This window comes from Erpetoichthys calabaricus, chromosome 4, assembly GCF_900747795.2.
Source record: "Erpetoichthys calabaricus chromosome 4, fErpCal1.3, whole genome shotgun sequence".
Classification (NCBI taxonomy): Eukaryota; Metazoa; Chordata; class Cladistia; order Polypteriformes; family Polypteridae; genus Erpetoichthys; species Erpetoichthys calabaricus.
The window spans coordinates 52,518,299-52,532,186 of record NC_041397.2 but is presented as its reverse complement, the minus strand read 5'-3'; the positions used below and the strand labels follow the sequence as shown (position 1 = coordinate 52,532,186).

General features: G+C 37.0%; 1 protein-coding gene across 7 annotated transcripts in view; it reads right to left on the bottom strand.

The window, feature by feature from the left end:
* Positions 1-2,039: 2,039 nt before the first annotated feature.
* The window catches only part of LOC114650023 (ribosomal protein S6 kinase alpha-3), a 172,122-nt gene continuing 160,273 nt past the window's right edge, over positions 2,040-13,888 (bottom strand). For all 7 annotated transcript variants that reach the window (XM_028799453.2, XM_028799454.2, XM_051927362.1 and 4 more), the window contains 3 exons: positions 12,865-12,982; positions 8,960-9,100; positions 2,040-3,134 (listed from right to left, as the gene is read on the bottom strand). In XM_028799453.2, the coding sequence (XP_028655286.1) occupies positions 3,009-3,134; positions 8,960-9,100; positions 12,865-12,982 (385 nt within the window). In that variant the 3' untranslated portion in view covers positions 2,040-3,008. The remainder of the gene's footprint in view (positions 3,135-8,959; positions 9,101-12,864; positions 12,983-13,888) is intronic.

Below are 13,888 nucleotides of genomic sequence, written 5' to 3'. Positions count from 1 at the left end.
CTCACTAATTTTGTGTAAATGGTGTGTGTAATTTTCATTGAAAACATTCAAACTGAGAATAACTGTCAATTATTTTGTGGTTTAAAAAAAAATCTGTTTATGCAGTGGGTTCACACATTCTGTGAATTGCTGTCACCTACTCACATACCTTTATGTAGCATTCTGGGTAATTCTATGGACAGCGCTTTATTGTGCGCATCCCAGCCTTGTAGCTATGCATTTCATGTAAGTTTCACACATCAGACCACCATTTGACGCCTTACCCAACCTCTTTGGTTTGTCAGTGGAATGTTGCTCATCCAGTGTATTGTTAAAGATGGCACACATGCAGTCTCACAGTTTCTATCAGTAGTCTTCTATAAGCAAATTGCCCCATCAGGTAGAAAGAGCAGCTGTGAGGCCAGCAAGACGTGTGTACCCAGCCTGCACAATAATTGGCACAACATGGCGATGGGCTTCAGGTTGAACTTCTTTGCTTCTTTAGTGGCGACTTTTTCTCTGATCCAGAGGTGGTCTTTCTGGCATTTGAAGATGTTCAACCACCAGCCAAGGTGCCAGTAGGGCAGAGAAACACAAACCCCAAAGCCTGCTGGCATCTGGCAGAAGGAGCAGCCAAAAAGAAAGTGAGATAAATGCAGGAGCAGAGGAGAGGATGAGAGAGGAATCTGTGACTGGGGACAGAACCTTAGATGAAGGAGAAGGATACAGAGCTGTGCTCACGATGGTCCAGCTCCACTGTAAGCTGTGCGACACGCCGAATGTCCGAGGAGGGAGAAACAAAAATCAAGTTACTGTTAAAAATGAAGTAGAAATTGTACAAAAATAACGCTATTACAGTATTAGAAAGAAGAGTACAAAGCACTATCTGCATTTTATACAATTACAGATACTGATTAAAACTAATACAAGACAGACACTGTGGACATCATTTTTTTTGTATATTGGAAAATTTTATTTTCATATAAACTGGTTTTCCTCGGAAGAACAAAATCCTGCTTAGTCATTTGAAATATACAAGGCAGGGAAATAGTTAAATACATTTTAAATATGAAGAGAAATAAGACGACAGCATGTGAATACACTAACCCCAGGTCAGGATTAGAATAAAGCTGTCGTTGTTGCCTGCTCTTCAATCTCATTTACACGTTGATCCATGTCTGGAAAAAATACTCATTTGTTATGGCCAGTACGTACGTATGTATGGTCTTCTAATATACAAGAGGAGATCAGGATCAATGCAGTAAACACTTAGGAGCCATGCAGGAGAAGAGTACAAAGTCTGGCTGTTTACAAGTTTATAAAAATATTCTATCTGATCTTTTAAGTCGATTCTTCTTAAAAATGTATTTTTAAATAATTACATCCCTCAACTTTACATTTCCCTTTAATAATGCTACCAAAGTATAGAATGAAAAAAATGTACATCTTTTTTTTTTTTTTTTCTTCTTTACAACAATTTAACCATTTCTATTATTAATAGACAAAAATAGCTTCTGAATTTGAAAAGCAATTTCAGGGATGTGGGAAGTTTAAAACAACAGACTTTGGAATATTTCATCAAGACTGAAAATACTGAAACTGTGTACACCCTTTATATCCTGAAAAATCAGCTTTCGTTCAGGACCCTCAGCAGTTACCTCACAGTGTTTATAAAGTAAAGAACAGCAGTGCAAACATTCTCAAACAAATCTGCACTCCAACATGTCCAGAGATGTGTGTCTTTGTGTGAATTATACATTCAAAGAGCTGTGGTTAGCGGAAATATCCTCTAGTGTAAAACGGCAGAGGGCACTGCAAAGAAGGAGCGACACTGGGCACGCTACTGAAACATTAAAAAGGACACACGGGGTGCGCTGCCTGCCTGCCATGAAGTCCTGTCGGAGTGCACCTGACATCTCATTTGGAAAGACGTTAAAATCACCCGATTAACAGACTGAACTGGAAGCTCCCTACAGAAAATGAACATTTCAGTCATATAGAAAGCCACAATGTGATAAATTTGTTAATAATCTATTGACAGTTAACAAAAAGTTAACGCGTTAATGCCATCAATTTCTTTTCATCAGTAAGACATTTTAATATGGTGTCCAAAGGAGATTTTTCTTTTCTTGTACACTGATGAAATTAAATATTAGAGAACTGCATTTGTAAAGCCTATTGGGCCTTTAAATCAGTTTTACATCCAAATTTGGAAGATTTGATATTTTAAAAATTACAAAAACCTGAAGAGTAATATAAAAAAAAAAACAACAACCACCACCACCCTCAAGTTCAGGACCTCACAAGCCCCGAGTGTGCGCCGCTTAAACATCACGAAGAATTTAGAAGATAACATACAAGTCAGATTGGCTTTTACATTTGTTCAAGTGACAGAGCAACATCTAATGCTTTGTTTCTGTTTGGCTTAAATATATTACATATATTTATTTATATATAGATATATACTGTACACACAGACCTTTTTTTTTTAGCAAATTAAAATGCTTTAGATCAATAAATGCTTTATTAATGTTATTTTTTTTGCAGCATGTCTACAATGCACCCCGAATACCTTTATATTTTTACTGCATACCATCTTTTTTATTTAAAAAGATAGGAATTTTGTATTTTCTTTTGGATTTTATATTTGCATTAAGTGGCTGGTCAGCAACAAACTGAAATTTACTCATGCACTTCCTACTCAGCTTAAAATGTCACATAACCCTAACTCCTTGTTCTTCTTTACAGTCAAAAATAATACATTATTAATTTGTTTTTCCCCAAGTCCTTAACAGTACACTGATTTATAGCTGGACATAATACTATTAAATATATCATAAAGTGAATTAAAGTTACTTGATATAGAAGTCCAAATGTCATAAAAATATGACCATATACTTTTTTTTTTTTTATCATCTGCCATAAAAAGATATAAAAACAGTAGCACTTGTTATAAACCAGCTGAAACAAAGTCTGCGGTTACTTTTTTTCTCTTCTAAATGCACCCTTGGCATTCAGTCCAACGCCGATTAGAGAGCAGTAGACGTTAACTTCTTCATCCCTCTTCTTTGTGCGAGTGTAGAGCAGCCCACCGGCTCCAGGACTGGGGACAGCGGATTGCGGTTCAGTGCAGAGTAAGTGGCTGCCATTGCACCCTGTAAAAGAAAGCAGAAATTATTCATTCATTTTATATTTCAATCTTTCACATATTTTAAAAACAAACAACAAGACTGAAGCAAGCTTGTGAGATACGTTAGACACAAACTGTGTACATATGGAAAGAAACCTGAGCCTGAGCTCCTCCATGTGCAGGGTGAAGGAAGGGAATCTACAGAATTACACTAAAAGGACAGGTAATGTCTCTAAACAAAGTGATTCACAAGTCTGAGAGAGAAAGAGACACGGAATTAGAAAGGTGGGTTAGGCAAAATGATGGACCTGCACACTTGGAGAAAAGCACAGACGTGATGGAGTGAGTGAGCAGAAGAAATGTAATGAAAAGGCTAGCATGACTCAGAGACAGAAAAGAGGGCAAAAGCATTTAAAGGAAGAACGAGGACCAAAGAAAAAGGAAAGCAGCACACAATTCAAGAAGAATGCGTTTAAATGCTAAGAGGTAAAGTGTAAATCCTTACACTGGCTCCCGGTTAAGTTTAGGGCAGATTTCAAAATCCTTCTTTTAACATATAAAGCATTAAATGGTCGAGGTCCAGCTTACTTGTCTGAACTTATCATGACTTACAAACCAGAGCGCACATTAAGATCTCAAGATGCCGGTCTGCTTATGATTCCAAGGATTAATAAAATAACAGTGGGGGGTCGAGCTTTTAGTTACAGGGCCCCTAAACTGTGGAATGGTCTGCCTGCTACTATAAGAGATGCCCCTTCGGTCTCAGCTTTTAAATCCCGGCTGAAGACTCACTACTTCAGTTTAGCATATCCTGACTAGAGCTGCTGATTAACTGTACAGACTGCATCTCTGTTGTTAGTCATTAGCACTAAAACATAAGTAACATGACAGTTATAATTATATACTAACCCTCACTTATTCCGTTTTTTTTCTCAGTACTCAAATGTGGCACTTGGTGCCACGGCCCACCTGCCAAGTTGTTTTGCCTGCCTAAGGAAAAGTCATCCCAGATGGAGGATCGCAGGAATCATGGGAAAGAGGGGTCCTTTCATCGGATTGGCTGGCCCAGCACTGTTTCAGCTGTGGAATGGCCAAATGGGGGAGGCAGCTTGAAGGATGAGGTCTCCAGGACTCTATACAAATCCAAATCTTATTATGGGATATATCATCTACTGTTAAATTCTGCTCTGTACTTCTAAAATGTATATTTTTTATTTCTTACTATATTGAGAAATTGTTCTGTTCTGTACTGTATTGTATTGTATTGTATTGACTCCCTTCTTTTGACACCCACTGCACGCCCAACCTACCTGGAAAGGGGTCTCTCTTTGAACTGCCTTTCCCAAGGTTTTTTCCATTTTTCCCTACTAGGTTTTTTTTTTGGGAGTTTTTCCTTGTCTTCTTAGAGAGTCAAGGCTGGGGAGCTGAAGGCAGGGCCTGTTAAAGCCCATTGCGGCACTTCCTGTGTGATTTTGGGCTATACAAAAATAAACTGTATTGTATTGTATTGTAAAGTGCGTCTTGTGTTACTGCTTCTGCTGGCATAACTGAAAGGAATTCAGGAGCAGAATGACGAGCCATCGTAACGACAAAGGAACTAAGAGCTAGTGGACAGCAAGCACCAGAGGGGGGATCTCAACAGTCAATATGCAGGTTTATAGTAAGATTGGTTTTTTTGTCCATCCTTGCTTTAATATACTTCTATAAAATATGTAAATATATAAAATCCATTTATGTCCATTGATTTTTATTATGGTCACACTAAAGTTTCCACACAAACCAGCTGTACTCAGGACAATAATTACTTAACATTCTACACTGAATTGCAGCTTACTTTGTAACACAAATGTAAATGACACTTAATTTCGTGTATAAGCATAATTCATCTGTAACTGTAATGATTGTCATCTATAAATTACCACAGAATTGTTGTCTACTTTTATTAACATGGCTGAATTTAGTCAAATTAATAAAATTGATAGTAGAGTAAAATGAGCCGGCTATTGGTCAGTGAAAGTTTTCACTTTTCTGTTACATGTCTTGTCTTTCATTACGTATATACAGTATATATATTTACTAACTCAAAACTGATATACCATATTCAAGTGATGGAATTTACAAGTAGAAGATAAAAGTAAGAAATAAAAGTGATATAAAATGGTAATTGTTTAATAAAACTATGACAAGAAAAACACCAATTGCAATTATCTGTAAACAAGACTTACCAAGAACATGGATCTCAAACTCCCTTCGTAACCTCAGAGATTACAGGTTTTTATTTTAACCAAATTCTAACAAGAATTACAAAAACAGTTTAAATAGTACTTTTTCTATTAAAGAAATATTTTAATTAAATAGATGGCCTGCCTCAGCTATTTGCAACAGTGTTGGGTTTACTGTTGTTTGAACGGTCCAAAGAGTCTGACTGACTTCACAGGTTTACCATACATGTGGATATTGCGTCTCTACAAATTAAGCTAATCTGATTAGGATTCGGAGTACAAGATTGTTTCTTTTAGCCATTTCTGCTTGTGTTCATCATTAACTAAAGAAGTTGGATGAAAATGTTAGACGTTGAATATCCATTCGACTGTACAAAAACATTTGGGATTTTTCTCAGAATAAAAGCATACACGGTTGGAAATCTGCTATGTGGCAGAATAAAAAAAACATGCAATGCTAAACTTTAAACAAAAGCCTGTAGCCATTGCAGGAGCAGAGCCTGAAAACCACTGCCTGTAATAACTTTATGAACCTTAATATAAAACATTTTACAGCTGTAACTCCACCTAGAAATGTCAGTTGCCTTCTTACCAGAATCTAAAAACTTGTGCTCAGTGGAGTAAGCAGTCAGCGCAGTTACTTTACATTGAAGTTACATGGAAACCCAGGAGGATTAAACAAAACGAAAATTCAACTATCACTTACAAACTTCTGTGAATATAAAATCTCAACCCTTCACACAAACCTCTTTGCTTGTAATGTAATTTCCCCCTTTACTACCATTAACAATAATAACATAAGCAGATACATGAGAATTTCTCTGGTTTACTGTTCTCTCTCCTGTGTGCTTTAAAAAAAGGTTGGCTTCAGATAAAACAGCACTAAAACGTATAAAAAGCCAATTAGCTTCATTTTATTTATATATTCCTTGGTGTAAAATTAAACTCCACGTTCCAAGCATGTCGTTGATTGCCTGTTTCCACTGACCTTTTTTTGTTTGTGTGGGGCAGAAGCAGAGACGTTAGCAGGCTTTATGAAGGCGAGGGGGTTAGTGTTGCTCAAAAAGGCGCACGTGTCACTCTACACATGTGATTAACAATGAAAACATGCCGGGAGCTACAGGCTGTTAAACACATCAAGTCAGATACTTTAATTATTTTAAAATACATTACAGTGTTAAGTCTGACATCCTCATTATTATTGTGCTTATTTATATTTGTGTTTGTCTTTGATAAATGGTTACTTTCAAGCTCTCAATACTGAACTCCCTCTGAGTATCAGAGTTAGTGCTAACATTAAAGTCTGTTTTTGCAGTTCATGCTTGAAAGTTAAACCTTTAAGAAGTGGGAACTGGTACAAAAGATTTGTTCTTAAAAAATGCATGGCAACTATATAAGTATAAAAGGACCAAATATAAATAAACACATAAATAGGAAAGTACAAATAAAATTCTGTGCTTTACAGTCAATTCACACACATTACCCTCCCTAGCATAAAACATTTAGTGTGGAAATAATGATTTTTATTTTGATTGTCTGATTTCAAAATACAGAAAATGCAGAAAAACAGACCACACTGACCTTTACCTTTTCTGTTAAAATTTTAAACAAAAATATACAATATGTTAAATTAATGAACCACTACTTCTTGGAAGAACTTAGTTTTATTTACATACTGTTTTTAACACAAGTTCCAATATTACAGCATTTACTGGATTCTAAGATGTCATTGATTCTCTGGTGCACTCTAACATCAGAGGTGGACCATGGGAAAAAAAAAAAAAAAACAAAACAAACACTGCCGTGTGCATTTAGGACCGACATCCCATCCCATTTCCTAAACAATTGATCCAGTTCAGGATTGCAGGGACTCGGTGCCTGTAAAATGCTTCTGTAAAACCAATCAATCAGAGTGCTTGGAGCACCAGGTTCTCTTACAGATGCGTAACTTAAACCTCTGACTAGGTGGAATGCTGGGAGCAGCCCGTCTGTCACTTTCCTTCACCTTACTAGGCAGTGTTGCATGGCAAGGTGCATTAGCAAGTTCTGAAAATGAATTCTGGTAAGCAGAAATTATAACATAATCTACAGTCTCCTGTGTAAAAACTGCTTTGTCAAATCACATGTACAACAGAGCAACTCCCAGGATTCTCCCAAGACCTACAAAGAGCATTTCTTCTCATACAATTGTATTAATAGATTTAGAATGCACACCCCATGTCACTCACTGACAACACAAATGTTCACACTTGTGATAACTCCACAGAGCTACAGACAATACCTGCTCAGAGGCTAAAATATTCAGGTTATGTTATGGGAGAGAACAGCAGACAACACCTGAGATCAGAAATGAGCACTTCATGAAAACACTACTCACACATTTGGAAAATGTTACAATAAAACAGTCAAGAATATTACTGATACTGTGTTATAATTTACAAAGACGAAAAAATCCTTAGTTTTTTTTTTTTTTTTTTTTTTTAATTTAAACAGTTTTTTTCTGAAGCTGCAGCACTGTCATTTTCTGTTTAACAACTGCATTTTTAACTTGAACCTACGTTTCCCATGGTTCACATGTTACTGCTCATACAATGACAAACAGTGAGTGTTAAGTTTTGCATACACAAAACATTTGATTGACCAGATCTTGTTGATTCAGTTCTGTAAAACTCTCTCGATGCTTGTCTACATTTCAGTGTTACATGACAAGAAAGCAACAGGGGCTCGCATATTTATCAAGTTCAACACACTAAATTAGCCAGCATACTAATAGTAACTGGAGTGGATAAAGGCTTAACACATGTAACCAGATTTGTACATACACAATCAAATATGCCACATTTTGATTTTTTTTTTTCTGCATGGAAATAACTTATGTATTTGTTTCTTTTGCAAATGCATGCTGATACGAGCCTTCCAAAAAACTGGCATGTCTTCTTTTTGAAAGTGAAGATTCCACTATGACTCAAGTTTTTCTTGTGAGTTTTTTCACTGTAGATCTAAGTGATGTCATTGTAACAGTACAAACAGTCTTCTGTTTCAAATTTAATATCAAACTCATTTGCATGAAAATATTTCCAATCATTCCAGTGTAATTCTGAATTTTGCCCTGGATAAGCAGGTTAAGAAAATGGATGGATGGATGCATTTGTAAAAATGTGTTTTGTGTTTGGTTTATGTATAATTATCACTGTGAGGGTGACAAGTATTACATCTGTGAAGAAGGTGCTTATCATTACAAAAATAAAGAGGTACACACACCACTGTGTCCCTTCATGAGGTGCTTATCAGTTTTTCTCATCTCTAATTAATGCACAGATTCTACAATCTAAAGATTTTACACCTTTATGTGCATGAGCGCTTTGAGTAGCGAGAAAAGCGCTACATAAATGTAAAGAATTATTATTATTAGTATCCCTCTGGCTGTCACACCAAAATCAACTTAGCCAGAGTTTCTTATAAAACTTCAGCATATGGAGCAGTCTCATTTCCAAGCCTCCTGCCAAATTTGTCCTATTAATCGCAGAGATCTTGCGGATATAAGTAAATCATCTATTTGAAATTTATAATGGTTATACGGGGGAAGGAAAGGAAAAAGAAAACAAAAATGGTCAAGTAGATAATTTACCTTTACTAAATGTGGAGCATCTGGCCTATTTAACTGGTACTGCGGTAGCTGGTCCTTGTGTACAATCCAAGGGTGTCGCAACACCAGGGCAGCCGTCAGCCTTTGGTGAGGATCAACATGAAGCATCTTGGACACCAGGTCCTGTTAAGCACAGAGTAATGTGTTAAAATGACATCCATCAAAAATTACTATCCTAATAGGGCAATATCACTACTAATATATTTGATAAGCACAATACAATGGTACACTTATAAAACAGTTTTGTCAGTTTTAAAGTTAACATGTTTCACAATGATAAGCTTCAATTGTAATCAAAAGTTCAAATGAACTTCCGACTGACTTTAATATGCGCATATGTGGAGATCTGTGCCAGTTGAGAACACTGAACAATATAATGTGAGGAACGGCCGGCATCTTTACTCGGCCCTGACGCCTCCTTAAAGGAGGGACAGGGGAGATGGCTTTTAAAGGGCGCTATCTTCCCTGACCTGCTACTTAGCAGCCCCCCTGGAATGCAACAGCACCAGCTCAGATTCCCACAGGGCTGTATGGGAATTACTATTTATCAGCACAGCCCTGTTGGGTCCCGTGGATGCTGCATGTCCTACTTTGGGTCACACTGGAGGACAATTCCAGACCCCCTTACCAATCCACCTGGAGCGTTCCCAGATGTAGATTTAAAAGGAACCAACTGCCACACAGAGTCAGAAGGAAGAGGGACGAAGCTTGCCAAGAAGGGTGAATGCAGAAGGAGACAGAGTGAGAAAGAAGACCAAGTACTGTGCGCATGGGACTGCATTGTACTGGGCCGTGTGCTGTGCAAAGCCTTGTGTTGTGCTGCACTTCAGTCTGTGCCTGTGTGTTGGGGTTGGGGGAGCTGGAGTGCCCCTGGTTTCCACAATAAATACATTGAGACATGTAATACAAGCGGACCTATTAAGGGTCACCAGTCATCCTGTACTTCTAAGTGTCTCTGACTCAGTGAAGACTACAAAAAAAAAGACATAAGATAATATGCACGACTAATAGAAAAAGTGCGTCAAATGCTTAGATGCTTTTAGTATAAAGCTCATCCAACATCTCTTTGTCTTTCATGAAATTAGACCCACCTCCATTTGTTTACATCCAGTATTGGTGCCATCTTTTTGGTAGATACAAGACATTGACTAGAGCCTCATCAACATTGTCAATGCCAATTATTTGAGGTACTTTTGATTCCCTAGAAGGTTTTTTACTTGAGGAAGCCAGTCCATAATAGACTTGCATGTTTAGACACTGGATACATTAGACACCCTTCTTTACATACCTTTTTTGCAAACTAAACTTTTACCTACTTTTTGGAATTATAAAAGATCGACGTCTATCCCCACAGTCTCTGAATCAATCATGTAGTGCAGACATGCTTTGGCTTTTTAGAGAGAAGACATTCTTATTAGCATTGTGCACATGAAGCTCTACTACATCGTCACGCCATTGTTTTTGGATTCCATGGCAATAAATGTGTGCTATGGGATGCTCTGCATCCCTTATTAAATTTTGAAGCGATATACCTTTTTGATCAACTTTTGAAGAACACACAGGATTTTATGTATTGGTAGGCCATTTATTTAAGACCATGATGTAACTGAGCAAATGAAGTTCAGTTTGGGGCTCAGGTAGCTGTAAGCAAGGAGAATAGATGTTAACTCCTACACATTGTCTTCACCATTTCGATTTAAAATGATGGGCTGACTGAGCTCCTTTGTTGTAAATGGACTGTCCTTAAAGTCAAGAAGAATTTATATAAATTTTTATACAGAAAACTGAAATAATTACAAAAAACATTGATTTTTTTCCATAAAGGGAACATGGAATCACACATCTATTTTATGCTGAAAGATAAATACATAAAAAGGATTTACCTAAACTGTGGTTTATCAGCCAATCAAACCTTTCTTAGTTAAAGTTATTACCTTTTTAACTTATTACGTAACAGCAAGAATAACTTGTATTTTCAGAGAATATTACTGCACTCATTATTAAACTATGGTATATTCTATTATCATCTTTTTTGTTTTTTAAACTAACCACTGAAGTGCACAGTATAACCAAGGTACAAGAATAATAAAAGAAACAATGGCATGAAAGCTTGTGATGTCTTTTACATTTTTTTTAGATTTCTATATGAATGGCTCCTAAACATGTGATAAAATCTTTACTTTATTGTTGACAGCTAGGACAAAACAAATATCTAACCCCTTAAATTAATAATTGGCAGAACTTTCTTTAACAACAATACCATTCACAAAACACTTCCTGCAGCTGCTCTCCTTTTGACAGAACTCTTTTTGGCTCATTTAAATTTGTACAATGTAATGTACGAGCAGCTTGCTTCATATCCATCATGCCACATCATTTCAAGATTCCAATTGGTTGCTCTACAATGCAGAATTCCTTCAGTTTAAGACACTTTGTCATCGATTTACTTTTGTGTTTGGGGCCATTATCATGCTGCATGACACATGTTTGAGCTTCACATTACAGAAGGATGCTCTGATATTCTCCTGTAGATTTTCTTGAAACAACTTGCAATTCCTTGCTCTGCGTGGACTAAAAAGGCAGATCAGAAAGGCACAGGACTAGAAGATGACAGAAAAATCAAGTTGTAAATGGGCCAAGGTCAAAACCAAAAACCCAATCACCGAAAACACCAACTCCCAAAACACAAATCAAAACTCAATGTTAAAGTGGCATGAAAAAAATTTAAAGCCTGAAACAGAAAAACGCCAAAGATAATAAACAAGTTATTTAGAAGCTCATCCAAAAACCTGGATGCCAGGCAGAGGGCCGCCATCTTTTATACATTTGATGCCATGGTGTCACATCTTGTACTTCTAGTAACCACTTGATGACAACTGAGCCCCAGTTGCTAGCAACAAATTACACAACATGGTGGTGCCCGCAGCAATGAACAATTAACAGACAGACAATGAAAACAGTATCACATTAAAAAGTTATAAAAATCAAAAACACCAACATAAAGCAAAAAAATGTCTTTCACAGTGACCCAAAACCATACCGCTCCACACCATGGCTCCCTTTGCCAAGTTTCACAGCAGGGATGGAGTTTTAGTGTTAGTATGTAGTGTTTTGTCTTTTCAAAAATAGCACTGTTCTAACAGTAAACAGTTCAGTTGTTAAATTTTGTGTCTTATGTGCACCGAACAGTTTCAGCAGTGGTATGAAGCATCTAGGCGCTGTTTAGCAAGGCTGTAATGTTTTGTTGGGAGACCAGTAGTTTACCACAAGCCCCACCTTTGTTTTGTTTTGTTTTTTTAATCGAGTCATGAGCAGTTACTATTTGGAAGAGACGTCTTCTCATCCTAAGGTGTCACCCTAGGACCCTTTGTTATCTCCTTGACAACTGTTTTTAAAGTGATTTCTGCAGGATGCCCCTTCTTATAGAGAAAAGCAACTTTCCAGAATTTCTTCAGTCTGTCGTACTGTGGACTGATGGAGGCACAGATCTTTAGTGGTGTTCCCTTTACTGGAGTATAAGCTTCTGTACCTCTTCCAGTGATTTCTACTTGACCAGGCATTGTTGGGTTTCTCTGTGGGCATCTCAAACTCAGATCAGAATTTTATTTAATTGAGTGAAACACCCGACTACAATTACCCTCTTATCTTGAGATTCACATACTTTTTCATTCATGACCCTGAATATCTTTATTAGTTGTCTATTATTATGACTTAAATAAAGATCAGATCAAATTTTAGAAATCATGCACAAATTTAGGAAATGACGAAGGGTTCGCCATCATTACGTTTATGTTTAGTTAAGTTGCTATTGAATATACATCAATGGAAAGAGCATACCAATTTGAAACATGTCAGAAAATAAAAATGAGATGTTTGTATTATGTTACCTTTGCTTCCGCAGACACTGAATTCCAATATCCTCCAGTTAGAGAAAACTTTCCACTGCCTATCCGTGCTAAAATTTCTTCTGGAGTATCATCAGGGCCATTGGCAAAGGGGGTAAAACTAAAAGATACACAGGAGAAAAACAGGCAAACATAAAAATAAAGGAATTACTTGAAACCAGAATATACTCATTTTTGGCTACAAACAAGGGTATACTGTATAGTTTAAGTTGCAGGCTAAAACGTTATTTTGTTTGTTACTTCTTTCTATTCCGGTAACTGTCCCCTCGCACACGCACACGCACACACACACACGCACACACACACACACACGCACACGCACACAGTCTTCTGATCTAACCAAGTTGGCCATAGTGTATGCAGCTATCATTGCAAACAATGTTTTAATCAGAAGTTGACTTCTGGTTGTTACTAAAATTCTCATGTGATTATACAACTACACATTTCTGTTACTTTTCTCTTTGCACATTGTAGCAGTGAATTCAAACTACACTTTTAAGTATTAAAAGTGTGATGGTTAAACTATATTATTTCAAATCATTCTGAGACATACAATACATTACCCATTAACTAGTGATGAATGTTGAAACTTACATTCATGTCTGTTGAGCTAAACTGTATGACCTATTAACTACTTTTTAGGATCGTTTTCAGTCATTTATTAGTGTGATCAGAAATTCAAGGGTGAAATCTGCTCTTCAGCTGTTAAACTGAATATACATAAAATCTCTTGCTCAAATAACCATTTATATAAACATGCAGGCCACTCAAACGAAAGAAGTGACCCCAGCATAACCCCACCCCGCTCCTGTTAATCATTTGTGGAGTGCAGTAGTGCAGGAGGAATGTGATGGTGCAGTGGAGGTGCCATGCTTGTGGGGTGGGAGAATGAAGCCGCTGTGAAGCAGGGGTTTGGGGGGACTTAGGTGTTATTTGATTCAGAACTGTTTTGGTACCAGTACTGAGGTAAGAAAGCTGGTATTGATATTCAAGTCAAAATGGTAGT